Source organism: Rhinolophus sinicus, linkage group LG07 (assembly GCF_036562045.2).
Source record: "Rhinolophus sinicus isolate RSC01 linkage group LG07, ASM3656204v1, whole genome shotgun sequence".
NCBI classification, from domain to species: domain Eukaryota; kingdom Metazoa; phylum Chordata; class Mammalia; order Chiroptera; family Rhinolophidae; genus Rhinolophus; species Rhinolophus sinicus.
This window is the reverse complement of record NC_133757.1, coordinates 81,318,745-81,346,471: the sequence shown is the minus strand read 5'-3', so window position 1 is coordinate 81,346,471 and position 27,727 is coordinate 81,318,745. Positions and strand designations below refer to the sequence as shown.

General features: G+C 56.4%; 2 protein-coding genes across 8 annotated transcripts; one reads left to right on the top strand and one right to left on the bottom strand.

Moving 5' to 3' along the window:
- Positions 1–522: 522 nt before the first annotated feature.
- On the bottom strand, positions 523–19,237 carry NACC1 (nucleus accumbens associated 1). 4 transcript variants are annotated; one of them, XM_074338056.1, is made up of 6 exons: positions 19,109–19,237; positions 4,976–5,887; positions 4,721–4,894; positions 4,046–4,151; positions 3,857–3,954; positions 523–3,335 (listed from the first exon to the last, which is right to left on the bottom strand). In XM_074338056.1, exons 2-6 carry the CDS (start codon positions 5,877–5,879, stop codon positions 3,082–3,084), a joined length of 1,536 nt encoding a protein of 511 aa, XP_074194157.1. In that variant the 5' UTR covers positions 5,880–5,887; positions 19,109–19,237; the 3' UTR covers positions 523–3,081. The 4 variants fall into 4 exon arrangements, with proteins under 4 accessions (XP_074194157.1, XP_074194158.1, XP_074194156.1 ...); XM_074338057.1 differs by lacking the exon at positions 19,109–19,237 and adding an exon at positions 19,088–19,107; XM_074338055.1 differs by lacking the exon at positions 19,109–19,237 and adding an exon at positions 17,934–18,140.
- An 8-nt stretch (positions 19,238–19,245) lies between these two features.
- Positions 19,246–26,546, top strand: TRMT1 (tRNA methyltransferase 1). 4 transcript variants are annotated; one of them, XM_019746218.2, is made up of 17 exons: positions 19,246–19,362; positions 19,575–19,859; positions 19,945–20,000; positions 20,267–20,409; positions 20,568–20,755; positions 22,411–22,526; positions 22,607–22,719; positions 23,519–23,667; positions 23,826–23,912; positions 23,988–24,057; positions 24,136–24,270; positions 24,356–24,441; positions 24,771–24,879; positions 24,965–25,041; positions 25,878–25,997; positions 26,084–26,213; positions 26,374–26,546. In XM_019746218.2, the coding sequence occupies exons 2-17, from the start codon at positions 19,600–19,602 to the stop codon at positions 26,521–26,523; spliced, it is 1,989 nt and encodes a 662-aa protein (XP_019601777.1). In that variant the 5' UTR covers positions 19,246–19,362; positions 19,575–19,599; the 3' UTR covers positions 26,524–26,546. The 4 variants fall into 4 exon arrangements, with proteins under 4 accessions (XP_019601777.1, XP_019601778.1, XP_074194155.1 ...); XM_019746219.2 differs by having other exon boundaries at positions 19,274–19,362; positions 19,513–19,859; XM_074338054.1 differs by having other exon boundaries at positions 19,294–19,362; positions 20,568–20,729.
- Positions 26,547–27,727: the final 1,181 nt, after the last annotated feature.

The window sequence follows — 27,727 nt, the reverse complement described above, 5'->3', positions numbered from 1 at the left end:
CTTTTGTCCTTTTCTAGTCTCAGGACTGAGTTATTTGTGGCTGAGTTTACACTTGCCATCTCACCTTTGTGTTCCTCCTAATCTATGGGCAAGCTGGCTCAGGATGGGGTTCAGGATGTGTGGCTGGGGCGGGTGTCAGACCACAAGACAGTGTCAGGCAGCCCATCTGACGGAGCTGCTACCCTTCTAGCTTTGGAGGGGCTCCCAGGCAGGATTTAGGGCTCACATGTATGCAGAACAGCCTGGGGGGTGTCATAGGTCTGTCCATACTGGGGTAGCCAGAAGGGTAAGTGGAAGTGGTTGGTGGCCTGGCCTGCACCTTAGTGTTCCCATCTGGAAACACCACGCTCTCCCTCCCCAGCGCACACCGTGAGCCAGGACCCTGCTGCAACTGCCAATGTAAAGCCCTGGGAAGAGGGGCTGTTGCTCTGCGCAAGGATGGGGGACGCCAGTATGCAGCGACCATCCCTTCCCGCCCTCCCCAGCCTGCTCCCTGCCCCAGTGAGCAGCATGCAGCAGGGCTGTTACAAAGGCGTTTAGTTTATTCTCGGCATCAGTATCACTGACGTCCTCATGTTCACATTTCCCAGTGCGCTCCTCCTTACAGTAGTTAATGTGCAATCTCACTTACGGGCCAGGGCGGGGGGCTCGGCCCGCAGCAGGGCCTGTGTTGGCACTCCACGCGGACACGGCGGGTGGCCTGTCCTGCGGGAACAAGGGGCGGCCAGGGGAGGCAGAGGGGGCCCCCACAGTCTTTTTTTTGCGTTGGTCAGTGATTCTCCATTCATGCTCCTTCCTGGCTGCCCGGGGTGGGGGGGACCATGCAGCTCAGAGCAGCACAGGGCAACAGGGGGAGAAGGAAAAGCAGCAGGCTGCCCAGGGGGGCAGGGCAGGGTGGGGTGGACGGGCACAGGGGTGGCTCCTGGGGTAAGGCACGACCCTGTCTTTGGCTCTCCTGGTGAGGAATTTCCTCCCCTGCACCCCTGCCCGGCCCCTCCCCCCACACCCCCAGACCAACACATAGTCCCTGGAGCCAGGGGTACCTCCTGGGGTCCCTGAAACAAGGAGTCTCTGCCACGTAACCCAGTGCTGCAGGAATATGAAGGATGGGCAGGCCCTGCCTGAGGACAGGGCAGGGAGGGGTGGGGTGGGGGGGCCTGCCCAGGACAAGGGGTGGGGAGGGAGAGGACCCCAGTCCCAGGAGCTGCCCCCTGCTAAGGCCTGGAAGGGGGGAGCGCCTGGGGACTCCTGCTTCCTTGTGGGGGCTGGCTGGAGCCCCGGCCCACCCTCTGTGGCCCAAGGGCCACCAAGTGACCAGGAGATTGTGCTTTGGGATGATGCTGGGGCAGGGTGTCAAGGCCAGGATAAGGGGGCGGGAGAGGTGCGACTAAGGTGCTTGTGCTTTAGCTGGGGGTGTCAACTCCCCCCCATATACTCGCCTCCCCCTACTCAGGCCAGAAAGAGGAGTGCCAGGACCCCAGCCGGACCCAACACCCCCCACCCCCACAACAAGCAGATGCTGGAGGGAACCCCTCCCCACAGGCTGGCGGGGCTGCTGGGTCAGGGGGAGGCCTCCAAGTCAGATTCCAAGGGTCCGCTGGGGTGGCCCTCACCTCCCTCTGGCAGCCCCCTGCCTCTGGAAGCAGTGAGCTGTCAGACTTGAAGAGGAGACCAGAGGTGGTGAGGACACGGGCCAGAGACACAAAACAAACATCAAATGACACCCAGCATGGGGGGATGGGAGTAAAAAAAAAGAACCCTCCGGTTCACAAGTAAATCTCAAAAAAACCAAAACCACTCGCACTGGGCGAGGCTATGAAGAGAGGAATGGTTAGAGAGAAAATTCTGCAAACAACTGCTGACAATGGAGTGGGCCCTGCCCTGTCCCCAGGAGCTGGGCTCAGCCAACAGGCCAAGACCAGGGACACCCTTCAAATGCAGCCCTGTGGGGGCAGCTGGCCAGACCCACAGGAGTCCCGGCAGTGGCTAGGCCTGGGGGCCCACCTCAGAAACACATACCCACATTCCGCACACACACACATTCAGCCTGCCCCTGTCCCCCCACCCATCCTGCCTTCCTCGGCTCCAAGGGACCGAAGGGGACATCACAGTCCCACTGGTTTGAAAAATAAAAGGAAATCTTATACTTCAGTATTTCATTAGCTAAAAAAATGTTTTAAAAAGTATGTACAGGGGTAGGGGCTGGGAGCCCTGCCATGGGGCGGGGTGGGGATGGGGGAGGGAGGGAAGGGCAGCAGCCCCCCAGCCTGCACCCCTGGGTTCCAACCCTGGTCCTACTGCCTCTCATATCTTCATCTGTTTAAAAGCAAAACTACACACGCACACGCACACGTTTCTGCAAGCCCTGGAAACCTCTCCTCCCACCCGGAGGCCCGAGGTCTGCGCTCCTAACTCAGGACCTGCCCCCCTAACTCAGGGCACAGGGTGGGGGAGAGAGAAGGGCACCCGGCCGCCACAGCCTGCCACCTTCAGTCATGACACTGTTCAGAGCCTGTTTTCCTCAGCTGTAACAAGGGCAGTCCCCACGGCCTCGCCTACCCCAGCTCCAGGTGCAGGGACAGGCCAGGGAGACAGGAAGGCGCTTTTGGAAAAGTGGAAGCACTGGGAGGTGGTGGCAGGAAGCGTCCTGAGCACCCTGGGGCCCCCGCAAGTCCCAAGGGGCTGCCGTGAGGGGTGGAGCAGAAGACTGCCCCAGGCCGGTCCCTCCCCTGCCAGGCCTGGTTGAGTGGGGAGATGGGGAGACAACTGCTAGGGGTTAAGAGGGGGAGCAAGTGCTCCCCGACTGTGCACAAGTGTGCGCAGAGAGAGAAGGCCACACAAAGCCCACACCACTGCCGTCCTCTCCCAGCCCGCTTGGAATGGGGTCAGGGGTGGGACAGGGGCGGCTGAGGGGCTGGGAGCATGCAGTGCCCCCTGCCCCGTGGGTCCTAGGGGGACAGACAGTAGCTTGTGACCAAGATGGTAGGCGTGTGTGTGTGTGTGAGACAGACAGACAGACAGGAGGGGGAGTGTGCGGCAGGAGGGGAGTGTGCCGCCCCACGGAGGGCCTGCTGAGGGGCGTTACTGGAGCGCCTCCGCCGAGGGCCCGGCCTCGCCGTCGTGGCTGGCCGTTTCAAAGCTGTGCTCCACGCCCATCATGTCCGGCTCAAGCTTGCCTGTGTCGCTGATGAAGGCCGTATAGGTGTCACCCTCAGGCAGCTTCACCTTGGGGACCCAGCTCTTCCGCACAACGCGGCGGGCGTTGGTGCACATGTCGGCCGCGATGGCATTCATCTCGCTCTCCTTGAAGTTCTGGGCAAAGTTCTGGCAGTAGTCTGTGCAGGCAGAGCAGATGGCTCAGGGCCAGCACGGCACAGCCTCCCCTGCCCCCCTACAGGATGCCCAGGACAGCCCTGGGAGATGAGAACGGACACCTTGCAGCCAGCTCCATGCTTGAGGGGGATGTGTGGGCTTGGTGGGGTGGCCCAGGGTCCTTGAAAATGTGGATCATGTGCCAGAAATTAGGAAGTGAGAGATTCCATGTGGAAACCTGGAGTACCCTCCTGGCAACTGGCTGGGGCCTGGCTGCTGCTTAACTCCCATGGCCACCCTGAGTTTCAGGATTCCTCCACCACATCTGACACAGGCTTCCCTTCAGTGCCCTGCCCCCCTGCCCCCACCAGAAAGAAATTTCTAACCAATCACAGCCCTCTTCCCAACAAGCCTAGATTCAACCTCAGAAACCTTGACATCAAACCCTCTCCGTGTGTCAGGGGCCACCACCACACCAGAGCAAAGGGCCATCTGAGAACCCCAGGCCCCAGCCCAGTCAGCCTCCAGGAGGCCGGACACTCACACTTGACAGCATGGAGGACGCGACTGTCCAGCGGTTTGCGTCTGGGGTCGTTGGTGGAAGAGCGGATGCCAGTGCCACAGCTGTTGGCCAGCGTGTTCCTGGGGGGGAGATCATAGTTGAAAGGTCAGGCCCACTGTGGTGGGGGCCTGGGGCAGCACACCCCACTCCCTGGGATCTTAGAGGCCTCACCGGTCAAAGAAGGAGGCAAGGAGGCGCCGCAGCAGGACCTTGTGCCGCGTGCCCGCACTGACGTGGCAGTTCATGAGCTGTGCCCTCGTGATGTACACGTTGGTGCCTGGAGGAGAGAGACGGAGGGTGGCTGGGGGCCCCAAACTGCCACATACCCCACATGGCCAGGCCCACTTCTTAGAGCCCCTCCCCAACAACTCCAGGGCCCCAGGGCAGCCTTGTCAGGGCTCGGGAAAGGACAGAGATGGTGGCACCACTGTCCATGGGGCACCTACATCACATCGGTCCCCCCACGTACACGTGGAGCTTTTGCCTGCACAACCAGCTGGGTGTCAGAAAGAACAGGCAGCGGAGGCTTGCACGCAGGCACCAATGCTGAGGGCCAAATTCTTAACCACTGTGCAGTTCATCGTCACACCACCCTAAGAAGCCACTCATCTACCTCCCTGTGGCCACGATGTGAGCCAGCGCTGACACCTGCCTCCAGGGTGGAAACCTAGAGGCCAATCTTTGATGTGTATCAGTGCTGAGGGGTATCGGCTGCAGCAGGACACGGCCAGGAGGTGGCAGGGCTGCACTGGACCCCAAGGCTGGGCCATAGGCCGCTAGCCCAGAGCACTGAGGCCCCTGGTGGGGGAGAGAAGGGGATTCAGGAAAGAAGTGAGGCCGGCCCACCTGCCACCAGCTCCAGCTTCTCGGAGGGGTCGCCCTCGTCATAGAGCTTGGGGTGGCAGCGGTTACCGATCTGGTTGATGAGCTCGGCTGGGAGCGATGCCAGGTCTTGCCGCACCCGGATGCGATTCCGGGACTCGGGGGTCACCTGCTCGGGGAGGGCCTCCACCTTCTCAGCTGAGGGGGAGAGAGGGGTGTGTGTCGGGGGTGGGAGTGACAGGGCTGGGGGGTGGCGGGGGGGTGGGGCGGGCGCCTCACCACTCTGGCCGACGTTCATCATGCTGTACATAGTATACATGTTGCAGATCTGCCGGTACTGCTCGTCCGTGCCTTCCTCGCCGGCATCCTCCTCCTCGTCCTCCTCGTTGTGGTAGGAGCCGGGGCTGTCGCTGGTGTAGGCACTCGAGGTGCCTGGGCTGGTCCGCTCCGACATGCTGGGCCCGCTCACCACACCCCCTGCCGCCGCTGCTGCCGCCGCCGCCGCCACCAGGGCCTGCTGGGGCGGCCGGTTGGCGGCCAGGTCCAGCGTGGAGAACCTGGCCATCTTGCGGCTGCCATTGCCACCACTGCCACCGCTGGCCCCAGCCTCCTTCTGGCTGCTGTCCCACAGCCGCTTGGCCACGGGCGTGCACTGCACGGAGTCCGACTCTTGCTGCTCGGTCTTGACGCGAGACACGAGGGGCAGTGGGGTGCTGCAGGCCATCCAGCTCGATGTCTGTGCCACGGGGCTCTGGGGCTCGGATGACGGCGCCTCTTCGGCATGTAGGCCCTGGGAGTCGCAGCTGGGGGAGCTCACCTTGAGGAAGAACTCGGTGCCCTTCTCCATGATCTCTTGGATCTGCAGGAAGCCAGCCGTGTACATGAGCAGGAACTGGTCCCCCATGTTCATGCTCAGCCGGCCTGTGTAGCAGAAGCTGAGGATCTGCTGGAAAGACTGGGGCTGCACAGCCGCCGGCAGCTCCACCACGGCGCTCCGGCTGCTGTTGAACAGGTCCCGGAAGTAGGAGCTGCTGGCGGCCAGCACGGCCCGGTGGGCCTTGAAGGCATGGCCCTTGACCACCACTGACACGTCACAGTACAGGCCCTGCAGCCGCTGCTCGTTCAGGCACTCCAGAATGCTGTTGCCAAAGTTCGGGATCTCCATCTGCAGGGTCTGGGCCATGGCGGCGGCTGTGTGGGGGGACGGGGAGACAGAGGGAGACGGTCAGGCGGCCGGCTTAGCCCTGTTCTCATGCACATCCACGTGGTGTATTTACCTGGGCTGTAAAAGTCGCAGGAGCCACCCACTCCTTCCGTCCTTTTAGGACAGACTGTCAAATCAGCTTCACCAGCTCCAGGCCAGGGTGGCCACACACTGTCCCTTGTAGACAAGGGGGCAAAGGCCAACTCACACACATGTACTTAAATATGAAATAACACAGTGAGCACTTGTGAGAATTAAGCACCATTAACTAGCACTCCACACATAGGGTGATTCTGAAGGGCACTGGCATGGCAACTCCCAGAAGGCAGTCATTTAATTTTTCCCATGGTGTCTGCAGTGCTGAGCACATGACCCTCAACCAGTTTGTTGAATGGCTGAATGACCACTCCAGAAACCCTGAAATTGCACGAGACCACCACTAGTTATCAGGGAAACGCAAATCCAAACCACGATGAGATACCCGTTTCATGCCCACTAGGCTGGCTAGAAGAAAGGTAAGTGCTGGCAAGGATGAAAAATCAGAACCTTCCTTCACTGCTGGTGGGAACACAAATTGTGCAGATGCTGTGGAAAACCATCTTGTGGGTCCTCAAATGGTTAAACATGCAGTTGCCATATAGCCTAGCCATTCCATTCCTTACAATTGCACCTAAGAGAAATGAAACCATATAGCCACAGAAAAACCTGTACATAAATGTCCACAGCAGCTCTAGTCACAATCGCCAAAAGGCGCAAACCCAAATGTCTATCAAGTGATAAATGGATAAACAAAATGGGGTCCATCTATACAGCGGAATATTATTCAGCCATAAAAATGAACCAATACATGCCACAACTTGGATGAACCTTGAAAACATTATGCCAAATTCAAGAGCCCAAAGAAAAGACCATATATTATATGATCCCATTGATATGAAGTATTTAAAGAGGCAAATCCGTAGAGACAGAAAGCAGAATAGTGATTGCTAGGGGCTGGGCGGAATGGGAGAATTGGGGGAGGTGCGAGCAAATGGATGCAGGGAACAATATTGTGATTTATAAGAAATATATACTTGGTCATTCAGATAACCAAAATATAGCATACATATTCAGTCTCTGTCCACAATTTCTGACTCACAGCTCCAGGAACTCTTGGAATTTCCTAAGTGTTGAGAATGAAAAGTCTTTTGTTATGTTAAGGAGGTGACTTTTGGAAGCACCTAAGGATGAGAGCTGGTTGCTAATAGACCCAACCATGTGACTAGAGGGTGGAACTTTCAGTGCCCCCACCTCTGGGGAGGGGAGGACTGAAGATTGAATCAATCGCCAAAGGCCAGTGATTTCATCAGTCAGCCCATGTAAGAAGCCTCCATAGCAACCCAAGAAGAGGGCATGGAAGCTCGGCCCCGCCTTCCCACATACCAGGCCCTCTGCATCTCTTCCATCTGGCTCTTTCTGAGTTATATGCTTTTACAATAAACCAGTGATCTAGTGAAGTGACTATAATGCTTGACTTCTGTGAGCAGCTCTAGCAAATTAACCGAAACCAAAGGTTGTGGGAACCTCTGATTTATAGCCAGTTATTCAGAAACACAGGTGACAACCTAGACTTGTAATTGGCATTCTGAGTTGCAGGGGGTCATTGGGACCTCCAATCTGTGGCCCACCAGAAGCAGCGCAGGTAACCTGGGCTTGCATTTGGCACCTGAACTGTGTTTATGTGTTTTAGGAAGGGGCAGTTTTGTAGGACTGTGCCTTTAACCTGTGGATTCTGAAGCTATCTCCAGATAGTGTCAGAATTAAATTGAATTCTCACTCTTTTGGTGTCTGAGAATTGTTTGTTGGAAACCACACCCCTATGTGGAATTGGGTCCAAGAATTCAATTTTCAGGGTTTCTTCTTGACATATGAAATATGTCCAATATTGTTGTGGATTCACAACTGACTATACTGAATACCACGGAACTGTACACTTTAAATGAGGGAACTGCATGGTATGTGTATCTCAATAAAGCTGAAACCATAAAGTTTCTTCTGGGCAGAACTGGGGATGAGACTTGCCACGTTCTACGGGTCTTTTGAATTTTGAACCTGGTGAGTGTATTGCCTATTTACAAAAATAAACAGTATTTTAAAATAAATAGTGTGAAATCATACCACACACATTTATGTAAATTAACCTCAAAGTGCTGGGTGGGGGAGAGGAAGAAATGCAAATTTCAGGTACTGCCTCTGTGATCCTGCTCAGGGAGCCCAGCCCCTATTCCAACCTGTGGGGAGATCACCTGGGAGGCCCAGGGCCCTCAAATTGTGTGCACTTCTGCATCAGAGACTATTCTATCAGTGCACATTCCAACCCAGAACTGGTGGGGTGGGAAGGGCATGTCCCATACTCGGGGGATAACCATAAAAGGGCTCTGAAGGATGATATGGCTTTACAAGTGCCCCCAGGGGTAAGTTCCCTGCAATTCTATAGGGTGGAGAGGGCAGTGGTCCTAAACAGGCAGGGTAGGGGTGAGAAGAGAGGCCTGAGCACTTAGGCTGGTGAGAAACGAGCGTACATGCAAAGGTCCTGGGGCAGGATCTAACTCGAGCCCCCAGTTGGTCTTCCCTCATTTCCATGTTACCTTTCATACATCTTTCACGGTTTTCATTCATTAGCGAGTTCACTCTCAGCTGCCTGCATGGGCTGAGCTCTGGAACACAGCGGAGACTTGGGTCCCACCCGGTAACACCGGGTTCGTGCTGAAAGGCTGCTCAGAGGAACAGAAGCAGCCATATGCCCACGGCTCAGAGTGGCACTTTGGGGCCAGCAGGAACCCAGGCTCCAGAATTGACTGCTCCTGGGATCAGGCGCTCCAAACCTCTACTCCATTTGGATGTAGATGCTAAGGCCAACCTGACCCTGAGCTGCTCCATGCGGAGGACCTGGAGGGATGGCAGGTCCTGCCCTTCCCTGCACACAGGTCAGCAGAGGGAGCCGACAGGTGACCTACACGAGCTCCCTGAATGCTCTCAGCAAACCTCTGGAATAGATTTCATATTCCCAGTACTCAGCTGCGAAAACTGAGGCCATGTGGAATTTAAGGACTGTCCCAAGGTCATTGGTTAGTGATAGGGACAAGATTCAAACCAGGGTCTATTTAGACACTGAAACCCATGATTTCCCTTGGCTGTGCCCTCTTCCTTGTTGGGCATCAAAATCACTGTCACCACCAGGAAACACTTAGAGCAACCAGAGAAGGGAGGCGGAGACAGAACTACTATTTGAAGGAAGCACACACCTCCCTATTGAAGGAAGCTCAATCTCAGTGCTGGATGGACCAGTAGCTGGCCCTCTGCGTGAGGAGGTAAGGGAAACTGAGGAACAAAGTGAAGGCAAAGGACAGACCCCAGAGAGTCCCATCCAGGGGCTTCGCAGCCCCAAGCCACCTCCCCAGGCTGCCAAACAAAGTGCTCTGGGTACTGGGGCCCAAGTGACCAGGGCCAAGGTGGTCTAGGGAGAGGCTGGCCCCTATTCCTGGAGGGTGCTCCAGTCCCCAACTTGGAAGGCTCACACCACAAGAGGGAGGACCAAGGCAGGACAGGCATGACGCAGAGCCAGAGCCCACCCCCTAGACCTGGGTTCTGATGCCAGCCCTCCACTTTCTAGCTGTGTGGCCTCAGGCCAGCCCCTCACCTCTCTGTGCCTGTTTGTTCATCTGTAAAACGGGGATGCATGCATCCAACCGACCTAATATGCAGCGAGGTGCTGGGCACAGAGCCCTGAAGAAGATTCTCACAGAGCTCACTGTCTAGTGGGGAGACACGAAGTGACTTAGTTCCAGTTGGGGTGAATATCACCGAGTAGCCAACCACGGGGGGCGAGGCAAAGACACACAGAGAGAGCGACCAAGTCTTGGGCAGGAAGGAGCCCAGTGTGGCTGGATGACAGCACAAGGGGACAGAGCTGCTGGGCATGGGGTGGGACAGGTGAGGCCCTGGCCTGGTGAGGACATACATCTTTGAGAATGAGCAGTGGGAAGCTCAGAGAAGGACAGCCTCGGGCCCACACCAGCTCTGGAGAATTCCCAGCAGCAGTGTGGAGACCAGAACACAGGACAAGATACGTGTGAGGGCTGGGTGGGGGTAAAGGTGACAGCAGCAGGGAGGGAGAGGATGGTCAGACTCAGGAGTGAGCAGCTGTGAGGAGGGATGAAAGAAAGGAGGGGTGGTCAGGGGAGGGCCTGGCTCCTGAGAGCCCTCAGTACCCACACCAGCCCTCCTGGGGTAGCATGGGGCAGTCCCCTGGGGCAGGGAGACACCAGAAGAGAAGCAGTTTCTTCATGGGACAGGGGACACAGGGACTCTCACATTCCACGCTTGAGGCGGTCATCGGCCCTGGACAGGGAACCACCCATGCTGTCACCAGATGACCTGGGTTGGCGGGGGGCAAGGGGAACAACGTTTTAAGAGCTGTATTGCAGTTTCTCCTCCAAGGAGACTGACCACCCACAAGGGCAGGCATTCTGGCCAGATTTATTCACAATCAGCAACTCAGAACAGAGGCAGAGGCTCAATAAATATTTGTAAATGTGTTAAATAGCTTAGAGAGAGGTGAGCACACACCACCAAGGCTGGAAAGGATACGTCCGGGACAGCTGGTGGGGATCACGTGCAGGGGGAGAAAGGGCTGAGGGGGTACAGATGTGGACGCTTCTGGGGCTGCAAGGTGCACTCCAAGGGGTCCCCCTAACTGTACTTAAGTGTCAGGCACTGTTGCAAGCAGTCTTGGAAGGCTACCCTCCGACGCGGTGGGGACCACCGCTCTGCATCGCCCCAGCATGGACGGCCGACTTGAGACCCAGACCCCTCCCTGCGAATTGGTGCAGCTCAGCAATAGGGGCGCTGATGGAATAGAGACGCAGGGAGGGGGCTCCTGAGGGCATAAACCAATCTGACATTCAGGCTGGGATTCCCATGCCTGTGTACCCCAGCTTCAGAGCCCAGTACCCAGGGCTTTGAAGCTTTTGATTAGTAATGGAGGGGCACATGCACAGGATGACAATTAGTGCCAATGGCTCAACTAAGGAGTACACACGGCTTTGGCAGTGAGGTGGCAGGTCTGGGAGCTGCAGAGACCAGGATCGGCCTTGTTGCCCCTGAAAGGAACGGGGGGTGGGGTGGGTGCTTAAGGGGCTCTGAGACCACTGTGAGGGGCCACAGGGGACCCCAGATACTGGACTCGGAAAGAACCACCATCTGTGTGTGGCCTGGTATGAAGCCCCTCACCCACACTAGCCCCATGGGGGAGGGGCCGTGGAGTCATGATGGGCTCCCAGAAGCAACAGGTCTAAAGCAGCTGGTGCCTGGCCCAGGTCACCTGCTGTCTGGAAAGTAGTAGGATGGGGCCAGGGGTCACAGTCCCCCCCCCAAGCTGAGCCCATCATCCCCACCTATCTCAGGCCTCGGTCACACTGCAAGGTTCCCCCCAGGGACCAGGCCTTTGGCCAAGCTGGGCACCCCGCCCGGAGTGCCCTTCTCCTTCCACGGCCCGTATCTTCCTCCTCCACCTTCAGCGACACCCCCTGCTCTGAGAAGAGGTCTCCAGCCTAGAGAGAACACCCTTCTTCTTCCGCGTCTCCCACCCCCAACCCCCTATGCTCACCTGAGAACACGAAATTCCACTTCACTATCAACTCAATGGCAAAAAACTGTACTTGAATTCTCGCTCCTCAGAACTTGGCATGTCAGACTGCCCATCTTCTGGGGTCTGCAGACCCCCCCCAGGAGGGGAGAGGCAGCCCTCAGCCCCACACAGAGCCAAGGGGACCCTCCATATATGGGTCCCCAGATGTGAGATGGTCTCCTAGCGAGACAGGAGGCCACGGCACACGGTTTCCATGACCTCCCAACACTCAATAAATATTTGCCAAGCACCTGCCTGGGCCAGGAAGTGCGCGGAGCCTGGGGTTGGCCTCAACCAAGACAAGGCTGCCTCTGAGACCATGGTATGTGTGTGTGTGTGGGGGGGAGACACATGGACAGTCACTCACCAAGGATCACAGTCAACGTGCTGCATGCAGGGCACGCTCATCCTGCCCACGAGAGCTGACATCTGGGGGCAGGGGTCTCACCCTCAAGGTACAGGGAAGGCATGCCGAGCCCTGAGGGAGAAGCAGGCATGGTCCTTCCAGAAAGTGAAGGTGAAGGCTGGAGCTGAGCTCAGTCCTTGGTCTGCTTCTCTCCTCCGGGGGTTGGCACCCAGTCTCAGGACTCTGCTATGGATGGAACTGGTGTCCCCCCCACCCTAACCCCCAATGTACCTGTATTTGGAGGGGTCTGTAGGAGGAAATTAAGGTTAAATGAGGTCACAGAAGTGGGTCCCTAATCCAGTAAGACTGGTGTCTGTGTAAGAGAAAGAGCTATTTCTCATTCCAAGAGCACACCCAGAGGAAAGGCCACATGAGGACACCAGAACCCAACCAGAACCTCACAGTGCTGGGATCTTGGACTCCCCCCGACCCAGAACTGTAAGAAAATGGGGTCTGTTGTTTTTGAAGTCTCCCCATCTATGGTATTTTGTTATAGCAGCCTAAGCTGAGACAGGCTCAAAATACCATCTACTCACCCACAACTCTGCATGGAGCCCGATGCCAACTCAGTGTGCCCACAACCAAGCTACCATGCCCCTAAACCTGCTGTAGCTGGAGCTCTCACCAGAAACTTCCCCACTCAGGTCAAGACCCTTAGATTCATCCCAGATCTTTCAAAACCAGTTTTCACCACCGGGGCCCCTACAATGCCTACTGGGGCCCTGTCTGCTCTCGAGCCTTCTAGAAGGCTGTCAAGATGGCCACAGCTCTTCTTACCCTCCCAATCACCGATCTCAAGTTTCCAAAGACAAAGCCTCTCAAACTCCTTCCGGTCCCTTCTCCTGCCTGCTTTTTCCTCCTTGGCTTTGCATCAGTTCCTCCAGGGCAGGGTGTTGGCCTGTCTGCATCACAATGCTGTGTCCCCTCTCCCTAGGAGTGGCTGCGTGCACAGTGGGTGCTCAATAGTTGTTTGCAGAATGAACAGAATGAAAAATTATTTCCTTTACTTCGAACCTAACTCTCTTTTTTGTTCCGTATTAATGGGACTTGGAAGGGGTGTCTGAAGCTGGGCAGGGGTGCCTGGTACACTGTGGTGGGGGCTGCTGGGGACAGCATGGAGGGTGCTAAGTGCAGACGCAACCTCCTCTGAGGGCTGCGCCAGCTGCGGGGCTGGGGGGCTGGCAGTCAGGGTCCCACTTAGGGCTCAATGTATCGCTAGGTGAACAACTGCTCACACTGCTGCCAGATGAGGCTGGGGTGCAGGCTTGTATGGCAGGGCGATTCCTCAGAGGGGAAGCTGCCAGCTCTTTGGGAAAGGGAGCTCTGAATTCCCCAGCTAGCCGAGGCTGTGGGGGCTGGTCTGTGCCTCACCAGGGGCTGTTGAAGGCCCTGATATTCTGGCCGACTTTCCAGGGAAGCTGTGAGCTGCCCATTTACATGTGAACTAGTTATGGGAAACCGAATCCAAGTCTAAGGAGGCCCCTATGGCCCCCTTGGAGACCCCGAGCCACTGGGACCCTCTGTAGGGGCCAAATTGGAAGGCAGCTCAGGCAAATGTTTGCTAGTGAAGAAGAAAGTGCTACCTGACTATATAAATCTTACTGTTGGCATCTGCAATTTTTAAAGGATGTATGCATTTGACTTGCTTTCTCTTCTCCCCAAAGAGCTGCCACTAAGTCTAGGGTGGAGGACAGGACCTGCAACAGGCCCTGGCAGTCACCCCGTCCCTACTGTACACCAGCGCCTAGCATAGCGAGGGCTCAGAGGGGCACTGCAATTATTCCTCTCACCAGTTTCTGAGGAAGCACCGAGCCTTCCCACCATTCAGAGAGGAGAGCGAGGCCAGGATTACACCCAGGCCATCCGACTCCCGTCTGAGAATCGGGAGGCTTCCTCACCACAGCCAGCTCGCCCTCTGCATGGTTCCGTTGTTCTTTGCAGCAGGCAGCCCATGTGACTAGACAGATTTCACTCATGAACGGACGGGAAAATGGGGGCTCAGAAAAGCCAGAGCAGGGAAGGGAAACCAGGACAGGCCAAGGCTAGAGCTGGTCTGTTTATGCTCGCTAGGCATGTCCTCTGCAGAAATGGGGTCTGCTGCCCACCTGGAGGCCCCCACCCTAGTCTCAAGTGCCCTCTGAGGGCCAGGTGGGATGCTGCTCTTTCTGCCCTCCTGGGGGAGGCTGCTTTCCTCCGCCCAGCCTCCCCCAGCTCTTCTCCACTGTTTCTCCAGTCACTGCTATCTCTGAAGATGAGCAGTCTAGCCTGCTGCCTCTTTCCTTCCTCCTCCCACTCTCCTGGCAGCCCTGGGCAATCTAGCCTCCGCCCGCAGCTCCAGGAAAACCCAGCAACAGCCCAGCCCCCTTTCCACAATGACCACAAACCCTCCATTCTGAGTTATATCACACTCCCTGTGTGCATTCACATCCAAAGGACACATGGGCAGCTGCAGTGCAAAGGCCCTGAGGTGACACTGCTGCGACTAACACAGCGGAGCCTGGTGAGGCTGAGGGTAGGTGTTTATTGGGATGAGGCTTGTTGAAATGTGCTTGGATACCACACAAGGTTTGGCAGGGCCTAAGAATTGGAGTCTTATTATTTTACTAGGCTCAAATATCCCTTACAAAGCTTCCTACTTAGAATTCTACTTCCCTTCCTCTTTGTTCCCAGGAACATTTATCTATCACAGCGATCACTCATCAGTCTTCCCAACTATAAAATGGACCAATAGCGGCAACCACCTCACAAGGCTGTTTCAAGGATTAAACGACCAAGTAACCCGGTAGGTGAGAGCCCACCTTGCGGTCAGTGCCCAGTAATGCTAGCTGTTATGAGCTGTGTCCCCTTCTGTTCTCCCCCTGGCCCGCGACAAGACTGTACACTCCCTGACAGCAGCGGCGGCATCTTGCGCCCGTTACCATCTCCCAAACCTTACGCTATGAGAACGGGCAGTGCTCAGTGAGGGCTCCCCTGGTGCCTTCATGGCATCACCTGATCACACTGACACTAACCTCTCCTGTAGTCCTCACCTCGCGGCTGGGAGGATGGTTCCCTGTGGTAGGGGCTGCCCTGTACCTTAGATGATGTTGAGCAACACACTCTGCACCCACTAGAGGCCAGTAGCACCACTAGCCCAGCTATGACAACCAAAAATGTTGATAGACATTTCCCAAGCGTCCCCTGAGGAGACAGAATCGCCCTTGGGTGAGAACCACCTTGGTACAGGCATGCCTGCTTGTCCCCACTTATCAGATGAGTAAACAGAGGCACCAACGTCAAGACCTTTGCCCAAGGGTCTCACAGCTGAGCAGCGTGGCGCTAACCACGGAATGTGACTCTCTCTACTACAAAGTGTTAGCTCAGCCTTCCCCACAGCCTCCACTTAGATCACAAAACAGAGTCACGGTCCTCATGGACAGCCTGTGGATGACCTTCACCGAGGAGGTAGGAGACAGGACAATGACCACAGCTCTAGGACGGGTTGGCAGCCTAGTGAAATCACACTGTCCCAAGGATCCCTTTACTTGCTGTACTTGCCTCCCAGGATTATTATGTCCTCGCCTGGTATCCCAGGTCTGTGCGCCTAAGTCCTCACAGAAACGCTTATGAGGAGTGCCTCCTCCTCCAGCTCCAGGTACAGGTTCGGACCCACTGCACCCTCTTCTCTGTCATCCACACACCATGGCCAAGTACCACCAGACCCTGCTCCTGTTCCAACTGTGTGACGAGAGGCAGCCACCCTGTCCTCAGTACCCAGCCCAGAGCCCAGCCTTGGCTCAGGAAGCCCCAGCCCAGCCCAACCACTTTATGTGGGGCTGCTGGTCCAGTTCCCACCCCTGCCAGAATCAGGAGGCTTGCCAGAGAGAGGAGGAGGCCAGGGCCCTGATGGAAGGCAGTTCTAGGAACTATGGGGGAGATTCGGGGAATGAAAGTGACAACCCATCATTATTAAACCCAGGTCTGGCTGATACTAGACGGCTGTCTGTGGCTCCTGCTTCAGGTGCTGAGCTCCCAAATCAACGTTCCCAGGATACATTGGTGCCTTGCAATTAGTTCAGACAGAAGGACCTAAAGCTAGGGAAATCTGACCAAAGTAGGGAAAAGACAAACCAGGCAAGCCAAGCAAAATTCAGCCCCATCCCCATAACTGCCTCCTGTTGCCAGCCTACAGTTCTGTCACCCCTGACCTCTTGGCTCCCAGAAGCAGCATGGGGGATGAGGTATGACCAGGCCTCTGAGAAAGAAGCTTCCACTGTTCCAGCCCCCTGGGACACCAGGAAAACTCAGTGTGTCCAAAAGGGTATTGACCCATTCCTTGGGATGGCAAGAGGAAAGAGAATTCCTGCCAAGGAATCCAGAACACTGGGGAGCTCCTACAGTCACAACCCTCAAAAGCCAGCTCAGAGGATTGCGGGTTTGGGCTGAGGATCAATCCCAATCGGCCAGTGTCTAGTCACGTGACTTAGGACAAGCCACCCCAAGCCTTAGCCTCTGTACCATGGAGAAGGACTAAGCTGTTATGATGGTGATGAGCAATCGATGAGCTCATCTGACCAGCAAATTCAGCACGGGGCCTGGCCCAGGACAGCACCCCAGAAGTGGGGGGGGTGGGGCGGGGGAGCAATTGCCCCAAGGGCCGGGGCCAGACTTGACCCCATAGTAAGCCTCCAAGACACAATGCATTACAGGTTTACCTCCCAGTCCTTCGCCTCCAGGGAATTGGTGCTTGGGAGGCCACCGTACAAGATGGTGGCTGTGAGGTCCCATCCCCTAGGTTTGAACCTCAAGACTCTGGTCACAAAAAGTGGGGAAAGAATCTAGGACCCTAAGATACTCAGGTAAGGGCGGCTGCGCTGCCTCTCTGCAGTTACATGCAGGGGGGTGCACGTGTGTGTGTGCAAGGGCCACCCCCATGGTAAACAAGATGCCTGAGCAAGGTGTTCCAGACTGTTTCCCAAGCTGCCCACACAAACACCCATCTGGTGGGCCAGCGCCCTGGAACAGCCGGCAGTGGCTTGCCAAGAGGATAGGCTGGGGACCCAGAGCCTGAAGGGAATGAGGTATGGGGAAAAGGAAAGCCACCACCAGGTTTGACCCAGAGCTCACACCTGGCGGATGGGGTGAGGGGAGGAGCACATCTTGGCACGTGCCTTTTGATCAACACTAATTTCTCGGGACCTGCCATCACATCCCTACTAGCTTAGCCTAAAAGCCCTGCTGCCACCACTCCCAAAGCTCCTACAGCAGTTCCTCAACTTACCTGATCGCATGGTATCTGGCCTCCCCCAACACCTCTCCGACCCTAACCTCACATGACCCCTGCAAACACCTCCAGGATCTCCTATCCGCCCGCCCCCTCACCATAGCCCGGAACTAACTCCGCCCACACCCACCCTGCCCCACTTCCTGGGCTTCTCCTCAGCCGCCCCCAGGCCTGTAACCTGACCCACCCACCTCCTCCAGCGACAGTACCTGCAAGCCGGCCCCGCCCCACCCCCCTCCGGGCCATTTCCCTTCGGCCGCACCACCCACCCTTCCTCCCCCACTCCGCCTGCCGAAAGCCCGACTTCTCCTCCCCCTCCGAATTCCCCGGGAGCCTCCTCACTTTACCCCTCGGTCCCTCCAACTTCCCCGGCCCCTCAGCACCTGCCCTGGCCCGGCCTAGCGCCCCCCGCCCCCACTCCGCCCGGAACGAGGGGAGGAGATCTGGGCCCGATGTCGCCGCCCCCAAGCCTCGCGGCCGGGTCCGGGGCTGGACACTAAAGGCCGCTGGCAGGGGCTGGGCCTCCCTGTACTCGCTGGCCCGGCCACAGTGCAGTCTGTGGGCCTGGTTCCCCCTCTGTCGGAGAAGGTTCCCCCCCTCATGCCCTTCTCATTCAGCCCTTAACCGGACCTCGGATGCCCTCGGGCCGCCCGGGCGAGAGGAGGCCGGAACCCGGCCCGGGGCTGGCCGCCTCACCTGCGCCTTGGCCGCGCTTCGGGGGCTCCCGGCGGGCTCCGCAGCGGCGGCTGGGGCTGGGCCTCAGCCCGGGGCGCGCCCCCCTGCGCCGGGGCCTCGGCCTCCGCCTCCGCGGCCTCCGCGGCCTCCGCCTCAGCAGCAGCGGCAGCCGCGGCGGCCATTCATTGTGGGCCAGGCCGCCCCAGCCGAGCGCCGAGCCAGCGCAAGCCGCGCCGCCGCCGCAAACCGGCAGGGGAGGAGCGGCTGCGGCCCCGCCCCCGCCCCCTAGGTGAGGCCAGTCGAGCGCCGAACGCGCCCATTCTTCCTGTCTCTGCCTCCTGCCTCGGCCCCTTGAAGTCCCCTCCAGTACCTCGTCTCAGCTATCCCGACCCCGCCAACCTAGTCTCGCGACCTCAGACAAGTCGCTCTGCCCTTCGGAACTTGAGTTTCCTGTAAAACGCAAATAATGTCTGCTGTTTATTGTGTCAGGCACTGTTTTAGGCTTTTTGTGGGAATGATCTTTAAATGTCACGGTAACATTTTTATGTAGAAATTATTTTACAAACATTTTATAGAAAATAAGAAAGGGGGGCATAGAGAGATAAACCTGCTCAAAATCAGACAGCAAGGAAGTGGTGGTGGGTGGCAGGATTCAAACCCAGGATCAAGAAGCCACAATAAAATTTAACACGCGATGCCAGATTCCATTCTAAGAATTTTACCTGCACTAACTCGTTTAATTCTCATCGCAACCCAGTAAAGAACCTTAGAAAAATCTGCCCATTTTGCGCATGGGGAAATTTAAGCACAGAGAGGTTGAGAACAAGAAACAGGGTGAACTGGGACTGGAACCCAGGCAGTCCAGACCACTATGCTCTCCTTTCCAACACAGGTTAGAACCTACTGACGGTTTAGTATGTGAGAGGGGCTGCTTGGCACACGTTCCAGGTATTCTGTCGTTTAATCTTTGCTCTATCTTGGAAGTTAGGATTCTTATTTAACAAGTAAGGAAAATAAGGTCCACAGAGTTTAGGTAATTTGCCAAGAACATGTGGTAGGACTGGGATTCAAACTCAGTAAATCTGGTTTCAGAGCCTGGGCTAGGATGCCCGGAAATGTTTAGGGCACCCAGCACCCCAGGAAGCGATCAATAGGTGTTGGATGTCTTCGCTTACCGCCCCTTTTCTGCGCCTCACCTTCCTCATCCGTGAAATGGGCTGGTGACTTGTGGCCTTAATTACAAGGGAGCCGCTGTGATTAAAGCCACCGGCACAACATGTTCAGCACTTTCCACTGTGAATTTTGATCCCGGCCCCCCACTGTAGGTAGTAGCATCACTGATTGGTTAAATCCTGCCATGTGATCTACCCTGTGCCAACATGGCGGCGCCCAGGTCCTATCCGGGAAATGTGCACCGAGACTAATTCGGTTCTCGGTGCTGCGAGAGAAGGTGAGGAGGGCCTGGGCGGCGCGGAGAGACATCTGGATCAGGGGCGGGCCCACTCGAGGGCTGCCGGTTTCGCAGGGGCCGGTCCTCCGAAGACAGGGCATGGTGTCAGCTTACCGAGGCCGCAGGGTCTCCTTACCTTCTGTTTTACAGACGTTTAGGCCATGGGCCCGGGAACGCAGCCCTCTGATCCTCTCTATGCCCTCCTGATCCAGGCTTGGTAGGCTGAGGCTCCCGCGGATGTCCGGTGCGAGGATCGTTCCATGGTTAAGCCTGACTCTCCGCTCCGCCTGCAGTCTCTGTAGAGCCGGGTTTATGGAGGGGAAGCCCCAAAGGCCGACGGATCCAGTCTCGATGGAGAACGGCACGGTGCTTTGTGGAGAAAAGCGCCCACCTGAGGCCAAGGAGACGACGGTCACCGAGGGGGCCGCCAGGATCGCCTTCCCCAGCGCCAACGAAGTCTTCTACAACCCAGTGCAGGAGTTTAACCGGGACCTGACGTGAGCAGGGGTCCGGGGTCAGCTTGGCAGAGGGCAGTGGGTCTGTGAAATGAGGGGATGTGAGCTGAGTCTTCGTTTTCCACAGATGTGCTGTGATCACTGAGTTTGCTCGCATTCAGCTCCGGGCCAAAGGAATCCAAAGTGAGTGGGAGTCCAGTCTCCTAGTGGGTGGGGAGGGGGCGGGGGGGGGGCGTCACACAGAGCTATTTCCCTGCCCAGCCCCCTATACCCTACAGTCTGGAAAGGCTTCCGCCACATAGCAGGCCCTGGGCTCTGCTCCTTCAGCCTTTCCCTGGGGACTTTGGGGAAGATTTTCTTCCATGAATCTTATGTATTCTAAAGAATAGGAGGAGATTTCTCAGGGAGAGCTTTGGTAGTCCCTGACTTGTGCTTCTGGGTGGCTGCAGTCAAGGTGCCAGGTGAGAAGGACGTGCAAAAGGTGGTCGTGGACTTGTCGGAGCAAGAGGAGGACAAGGCTGAACTTAAAGAGGGTGCAAACGTGGCCCCCGGAGACCAACCTCAAACAGCCGCCGTGGGGGAGATCTGCGAGGTGGGGCCTGGACATAGGAGGTGGCATCCTAGTGGGTGATGTAGAAAGGAAGGCTCCTGGAGGTGGAGAGCTATAGGAGGAGGGTGGTGGGGACTCCTTGAACCCCAGCAGAGGATGGAGGTACTGATGTGAGTGGGGCTCCCTGCTTGCTCCAACAGGAAGGTCTGCGAGTGCTGGAGGGCCTGGCAGCCTCAGGCCTCCGTTCCATTCGCTTTGCCCGAGAGGTGCCTGGGCTCCAATCCGTGGTTGCCAATGATGCCTCTGCCCGAGCTGTGGATCTCATACGCCATAATGTGCAGCTCAACAAGGTGGCCCACCTGGTACGTCCCAGCCAAGCAGATGCCCGGTAGGTTTGAGGCAGCAGAGCCGGGAGGATGGAAGGTGCATTCTGGAGCAAGGCTGCCTGGGGTCAAATCCTGGCTGTGTCATATTCTTGTTCTGTGACCTTGGGAAAGTGCCTTAGCTTCTCTGAGCCCCAGTTTCCTTGTCTATAAAATGACAATTTTACAGGAGTTGCTATACTGCTTAAATGAGAGGTAATACTTGTGTAGCTCATATTCAGTGTGAGAAATAAGTGCTGTTATGGTTTCCATTTTAGATTTAACTTCTTGTACTTTTATTCATTCAAATGAACCTACATATATCCTGTCTACTATGTACCAGACGCCATTCTCAGTGCAGGGAATGCATCAGTAAACAATACAGATAAAATCCCTGACCTTGTGGAGTTCAGGTTCAAATGCAGGGGTCAGCAAATTACAGCCTTTCTTGGTCTGCAGCCTGGCTTTTTATGGCTTGCCATCTAAGAATTTTTTTTTATATTTTTAAAGGTTTTAAAAAAAGAAGAAGAACATGCAGTAGGGACCATTTACTCTCTGACCCTGTACAGAAAATAAATAAGTAAAAACTATTTACTCGTCTGACCGTATTAAAATCTAATAGGAAACACAGATGATAATAAATAATCATGACAAATAAGTAAATTACATAGTAAACTGGAGGTGAGAAGTGCTCTGGAAAAAAATAGTACAGGAGATGGAGGAAGGTGGCGAGAGAGGAGATTGCAATTTTAAATAACGTGGTCAAGGTAGCATTTGCTTTTCCTTACCTGGAGAGGGAACAATATAGTTCCAAATCCATGGAGTTGTCAGGAAGATTATGTGATTAAATGAGTTAATGTATCTATAAATTGCTTGAAACAATGTCAGGTTACATCAGTAAAGCAGATCCTTGAATAATGTCCTTATAATACTGATGAGGGAAAAAAAGTCGATTCCCGGCTAGGGCTCCTATTTGTGTTGAGTTGGCAGATTCTCCCCATGTCTATGTAGGTTTTCTCTGGGGACTCCGGTTTCCTCTCACATCCCAAAGATGTGCATGTGAGGTAAACTGGCATGTTATATCGTCCCAGTCTAAGTGAGTGGGTGGGTGTGAGTGGCCCTGCAATGGAAGGGTGTCCTGTCCAGGGAGGGTCCCGCCTTGTCTCCTGAGATACCTGGATAGGCTCCAGCCACCCATGACCCTGAACTGGAATAAGTGAGGTGGAAAAGAATGATCTGACTTGTTTTTATTAATCTTTCTTAAATGTATGTAAAGCTCACATTTATTTCATTGTTTAATATCAGAAGTGCTTTGGGTATTTAGAAGTTGGGAGATGTTTTTATGACCAGAAATATGCTGTAAGAACTTGACTCTTGTTTAGATAAGTTAGCCTATGGTAAAATTGGTTTCATTATATGACGTTTTGCTTAAAAGTTGCAGTATTCAAGAACCTACGATGACATTAAGTATTGGCTATTACTGCCATTGTTAGAGGTGGGTAGACTGAGACCCAAGGAGGAAAAAATAATGAAGTTAGCAAATGGCCAAACCAGGATCTGAGCCTGGGCCGCTGGCCCCCAAGTTCAGGCCCACACCGTCATGCTGCATGAGTGAACATGTGTAGGGGACAGAGCAGGTCCCTGGTACAGGGGGCTGAGGACCTGGCCCTCTCGCCCCCAGGATGTTGATGTACCAGCACCAGCGGGTATCGGAGCGGTTTGACGTCATCGACCTGGACCCCTATGGCAGCCCTGCGCCCTTCCTGGACGCAGCTGTGCAGGCTGTGAGTGAAGGAGGTAAGGCCGGTCTGATGCAGGGGTACAGAGCAGGGGTTGGGGTATTTGAAGGATCCTCACTGTCCAGTCCCTCCCTGCAGGGCTGCTGTGTGTTACCTGTACGGACATGGCAGTGCTGGCGGGGAACAGTGGGGAGACTTGCTACAGCAAGTATGGCGCCATGGCCCTCAAGAGCCGGGCCTGCCACGAGATGGTGAGGGGACCCCCGACACCCGTTCCCCACCCCACCCCAGACCTGCTCAGCTTCCTCCATCCCAGCACATTAACAAGCATGTCTTTAACCAGCATAGCTCCTAAGAGCATTGGCTGCCAGTCGTGGTCATTTGTGGGTTAATGCCTTTGCCCAAGGTAGGAGAGGTGGTTACACTATTCTTTCTAGTAGTCTCTATTTTTAAACAACTTGCTACAATTGTCTTTTTTAAGGCAGGTTTTCCAGGTCTGGGTTCAGCTCTGGGTTCAAGTCCTAGCTTTGTGGGTGGCTTTGGGCAAGTGACATCCCCTTTCTGGGCCTCAGATTTGGCATCTGTGAAATGGGCATGATGATGATGGCCCAGACGACATTGGGTTGCTGTGGGGATTCAAGAAGGCAGGGGCTGGCTAATGGATGGGCCGGGAAAGGAGCAGCTCTGTTCTTGTTCATCTGTCCTCAGTCTGGGAAATGCTGCCTTCTTTTCTGTGTGTGAGTGTCACAGCAGCCCCCTTGAATGTGTCTCCATTTCCTGCTGACAAAGCTCATGGGGGCCAGACCACAGGTCCTTGGGCACAGCACGGGGCACACTGAAAATGCTATATGGAATAGGTTCCATTTACTGGGACTGCATGCTTCTTAACCACTTAGTTTTCCTGGCAGGACCGCAGAGACGAGACTGTTAGGATTTCACCAATGAGGGAACGTAACACTCACTTGCCAAGGGTGCTGGGCTTTTTCAATCCTGACCCCGTGCTGTGAGCACCTCGCGTGGAGGGAGGGATGACATTGCCCCACCCTGCAGGCTCTGAGGATCGTCCTGCACAGCCTGGACCTCCGCGCCAACTGCTACCAGCGCTTCGTGATGCCACTGCTCAGCATCAGCGCTGACTTCTATGTGCGAGTTTTTGTCCGTGTCTTCACTGGCCAGGCCAAGGTCAAGGCCTCAGCCAGGTTAGCAGGGGGCAGGGATGTGTGATGGACTGAGAGGCAACTGCCTTTCCCTGGGATGGGAGGTGTGGTCCTGCCTGGGGAAATGGGGGGTCCTAAAGGGGACTGAGGCAGCCTGAGGGAGGAGTTGGGGTATGGTGGCCACCCCTTTCCCCCCACAGCAAGCAGGCACTGGTGTTCCAGTGTGTGGGCTGCGGGACTTTCCACCTTCAGCAGCTTGGCAAAGCCTCAGGGGCCTCTGGCGGCCGGTAAGCAATGGTGGCTGGAAGGGAGGTAAAGGGGGCGTCCCAGGGTTGTCGCCCCCTAACCACCTCTCTGTGCAGGGTCAAGTTTTCTGCAGCCTGTGGTCCTCCTGTGGCTCCCGAGTGTGAGCACTGTGGGCAGCGGCACCAGGTGGGGCCACGGGAGGCGAGGGGCTCACAGGGGTCCCGTTGGTCTGGCTCCCTGCCAATCTGGCCCTTGTGTCTGCAGCTTGGTGGTCCCTTGTGGGCAGAGCCCATCCATGACCTGGATTTCGTGGGCCATGTTCTAGAAGCTGTGAGCGCCAACCCCAGCCGCTTCCACACTTCGGAGCGGATCCGAGGAGTCCTGAGCGTTGTCACCGAGGTGGGAGCTGGGCCATGACAGAGAGGGGGCTTGCCTGTGCCCAGCTTCTTCTGCCTCATGACCGTCCCACTGACCCCCTCTGTAGGAGCTGCCCGACGTGCCTCTGTACTACACGCTGGACCAGCTGAGCAGCACCATCCACTGTAGCACACCTAGCCTCTTGCAGCTGCGGTGAGGGCCAGGCCAGGGAGGAGCAGAGCCTGAGTGTTAGGTGTCCTGGGCAAGTTGGGCCCCTTTTGGGCCCGAGTCCCTCATAAAATGGAGATCCAACATCACTCACATCCAGGGCTTCTCGTGTACAAGTGCTTAGGACAGAGCTCAGAGGCTGAGCATCTGGCCAGGGAGACAGTCTGACTATTGCAGTCGTTGGCATTACACTGGCCACATAGTCACTGTGATGTACAGCCAGCCTCGCCAGTCTGTGACATGATTCACACCCACACAGGTCAGCACTGGCTTTGGAGTCCAGCCTCCCCCTCATGGCTCCTCTTGGTCCCCAGGTCGGCCCTTCTCCATGCTGGCTTCCGGGTCTCGCTCTCCCATGCCTGTAAGAACGCTGTGAAGACGGATGCCCCTGCCTCAGTCCTCTGGGACATTATGCGCTGTTGGGTGAGAACTGGCCTGACCATATGGGGGTCAGAGGTCAGAGGAGGGCAGGCGCAGCATCCTCTGTCCTCTGACCTTTGCCTCCCAGGAGAAGGAGTGTCCAGTGAAACGCGAGCGGCTGTCAGAGACTAGCCCGGCCTTCCGCATTCTCAGTGTGGAGCCCAGGTAGGGATGCAGACACGGCTGCCACAGGCATGGACACACATGCGTGCAGATGACACAGACACGTCCCTACACAGAAACGTGCTGTTCTTCACGTGAGATCCAGAATCCACCTACTCTCACCACTTCTCCCGCCCTCCTCTGTTCCCACCACTGCTCACAGAGACAATGTGGTCACCTCTGTCCTGTTCCCCCAGCTCCCATCTCACCCACCCCCGTCCATTCCCCCTACAGCAACCAGAGGGTGCCTGTAAGCTCCCGAGTCAGATATGCCCCCCTCTCTGCTCACAACTCTGTGGCTCCCACCTCATTCAGAAACAAAGTTCCCCCTGCAGGCCCTGCCCCATCTGTCTGTCCCCTCCTGCCCTCATCGATGCCCACCCTTGCCCCTCCCTGGCTCACTCCACACTGGCCTCCTCACTCAGACTCAGCAGGCACAGCCCCACCTCAGAGCCTTTGCACGGGCTCTTCTCTACCTGGAGTGCCTGTCCCTGGGTGCCCCCCGTGGCTCTTCCCCCACCTCCTTCAGGTGTCCCTGACTGCCCTGTCCTGCACTGCACCCCTTCCTTCTACCAAAAACTCATCTCATGCCCTAACACAACATGATTTGCTGATTGCTGATTTGTCCTGTTGCTTGTCCATCTCGTGCATTAGAATGTCAGTGGCAGATTTCAGACACACAGTAGGTACTTGATAAGTGTTTATTAAATGAATGAGAAAATCCTGATAAGGGCAGACACAGTTTTCCCAAATCACATCGAGGGGCACTAAGGCGGTTTGGGTGGTTGGTTGTGCATGTCTCTGTGGCGGCTGCCCCCCAGCCCCAACCCCCTCCCCAGGCTGCAGGCCAACTTCACCATCCGGGACGATGCCAACCCCAGCTCCCGCCAGCGAGGACTCAAGCGCTTCCAGGCCAACCCTGAGGCTAACTGGGGCCCCCGGCCCCGTGCCCGGCCAGGGTGAGTGAGAGTGGTGGCGGTGGGGCTTGGCCAGGGCAGGGGTGCAGAGGCCAGATGGGATCCCAGCTGCTTATCTCCCTACACAGGAGCAAGACAGTGGGCGAAGCTATGGAGCACAGACGCAGGCTGCTCCAGAATAAGCGAAAGGAACCGGCGGAGGACCCGGCCCAGCGGGCAGCCCGGCTTAAGACATTTCCTTGCAAGAGGTTCAAGGAGGTGAGGCACCCGCCGTCTCCCACTGCAGCACACACTGCAACAGGGCTGGGAGGACTACGGATGGGCAAGAGTCTGGGAGTCAGCTCCCCATCCAGGAAAGGAACCCAGTGGAGGCTGCTGACTTCTGGGCCAGGGTTCACATGCACCATCCTCTCACCAGGGCACCTGTCAACTGGGGGACCAATGCTGCTACTCCCACAGATCCCCGACACCCAAGGCCACTGCTGAAGCCACCTGCACTGATTGTCCACAGACTCCCAACCAGAACCCACCTGGGCCTGGGGCCACTGCTGGTCCAGGCGTAGACTGAGCCAATAAAGAGATGTCACCTTACCCTGATTGTCATTTGCCTGAGTGGAGGCTGCTGGTGGTTTGTCCATCTGTCCAGCATGTCTGGGGACTTTTCCCTTGTCCGTCTGTTTAAACTCTCTGGGGGAGCTCTGTGCATCTAGGCGTTGGTTTGTTTCTGCCTGACTGAAGTGTTGTCAGTATTTCTGTCCAGGGCTTCTGTGTGTGGGGGTGTGGCCTGTCCCTCTGCACGGGAAAGCACTTGGGCCTCTGGTTGCTGGCGCCTGCGGTTTTCAAGATGGCCACGGGGCGGCAGCCATGCGCTCGCATCCGCCGCGCACCCCCCACCCAGTTGGCGCGCTCCCGGACACAGACACACGAGCAAGCCAGTGCCACCGAGGCTCCCACGTGGCCTCCCATCACCCCCTCCTCGCTGCCTGGTTTCTCTGGCCCAGCTCCCCGCGGGGCCGCGGTGGCGAAAGCCGGACCGGAACCAGGCGCCTTGTGCATCCGCTCCAGACCAGGTGCTTCCTGCCCTGTGGCCCCTTGGGCGGGGTGCACATGGAGGCACCGGGCAGGCTGCTGCATCCTACCCCCAAGGGCAGGCCTTAGAAACGTTAACGGAGAGGCCTGGGGCAGAATTCCCACCCTGCCACGTGGTAACTGTGGGACCCCAAAGTTACCCTTTACCTTGCTCCATCCACAAGAATAAAACGAACCTGATCCCGGAACCTGCTTTATAGGAACACGAGTTCACTCAGTGCTTAGAACTGGACCTTGACTTCTCTGAGGCAGTGGGATGGTTGGTGGTGGGAATGTGGTATCTATCACCTGGTTTCCGGAAGGGTGGTGGTAGTGTTGGTGGCACTGGGTGGCAGCTGAGGACCTACCTGGCAGCTAGCTCCTCCAGTCACTCAGACACAGCAAAGTATGGGAGCCCAGGTGACAGGATGCCGGGGATTAGGAAGTCTTGTCACTGCTACCTATCTGTACCCAGGACCCCTCCCTTTGTAAGGCTCCATCTGAGTCTTGAGTTTCACGACCACCCAGGACATTCATCCACACCTCTTTTATCACCATCCACCCTGAAGTAGCCTAGCTGTGGGATAAGGGCCAGGGACCACCAAGTGGGGGCTATGTGATCCTGTGACCTGGAAGACCCGGATTATGCAGATATACTAGGGGCACCTAGCCCCTAGAAGATTCTGGCAGCACTGTCACCCTAG

What these genes read in the sequence shown, in the direction of transcription:
- NACC1 (XM_074338056.1), bottom strand. Translation starts at nt 5,879, where the DNA reads ATGGCCCAGACCCTGCAGATGGAGATCCCGAACTTTGGCAACAGCATT. An exon ending in GATGAACGTCGGCCAGAGTG is followed by an intron (nt 4,895 to 4,975) that starts GTGAGGCGCCCG and finishes TCTCCCCCTCAG; the next exon opens with CTGAGAAGGTGGAGGCCCTC. An exon ending in GAAGCTGGAGCTGGTGGCAG is followed by an intron (nt 4,152 to 4,720) that starts GTGGGCCGGCCT and finishes TCTCTCCTCCAG; the next exon opens with GCACCAACGTGTACATCACG.
- TRMT1 (XM_019746218.2), top strand. Translation starts at nt 19,600, where the DNA reads ATGTCCGGTGCGAGGATCGTTCCATGGTTAAGCCTGACTCTCCGCTCC. An exon ending in GAGTTTAACCGGGACCTGAC is followed by an intron (nt 19,860 to 19,944) that starts GTGAGCAGGGGT and finishes CGTTTTCCACAG; the next exon opens with ATGTGCTGTGATCACTGAGT. An exon ending in AAGGTCAAGGCCTCAGCCAG is followed by an intron (nt 23,668 to 23,825) that starts GTTAGCAGGGGG and finishes TTCCCCCCACAG; the next exon opens with CAAGCAGGCACTGGTGTTCC.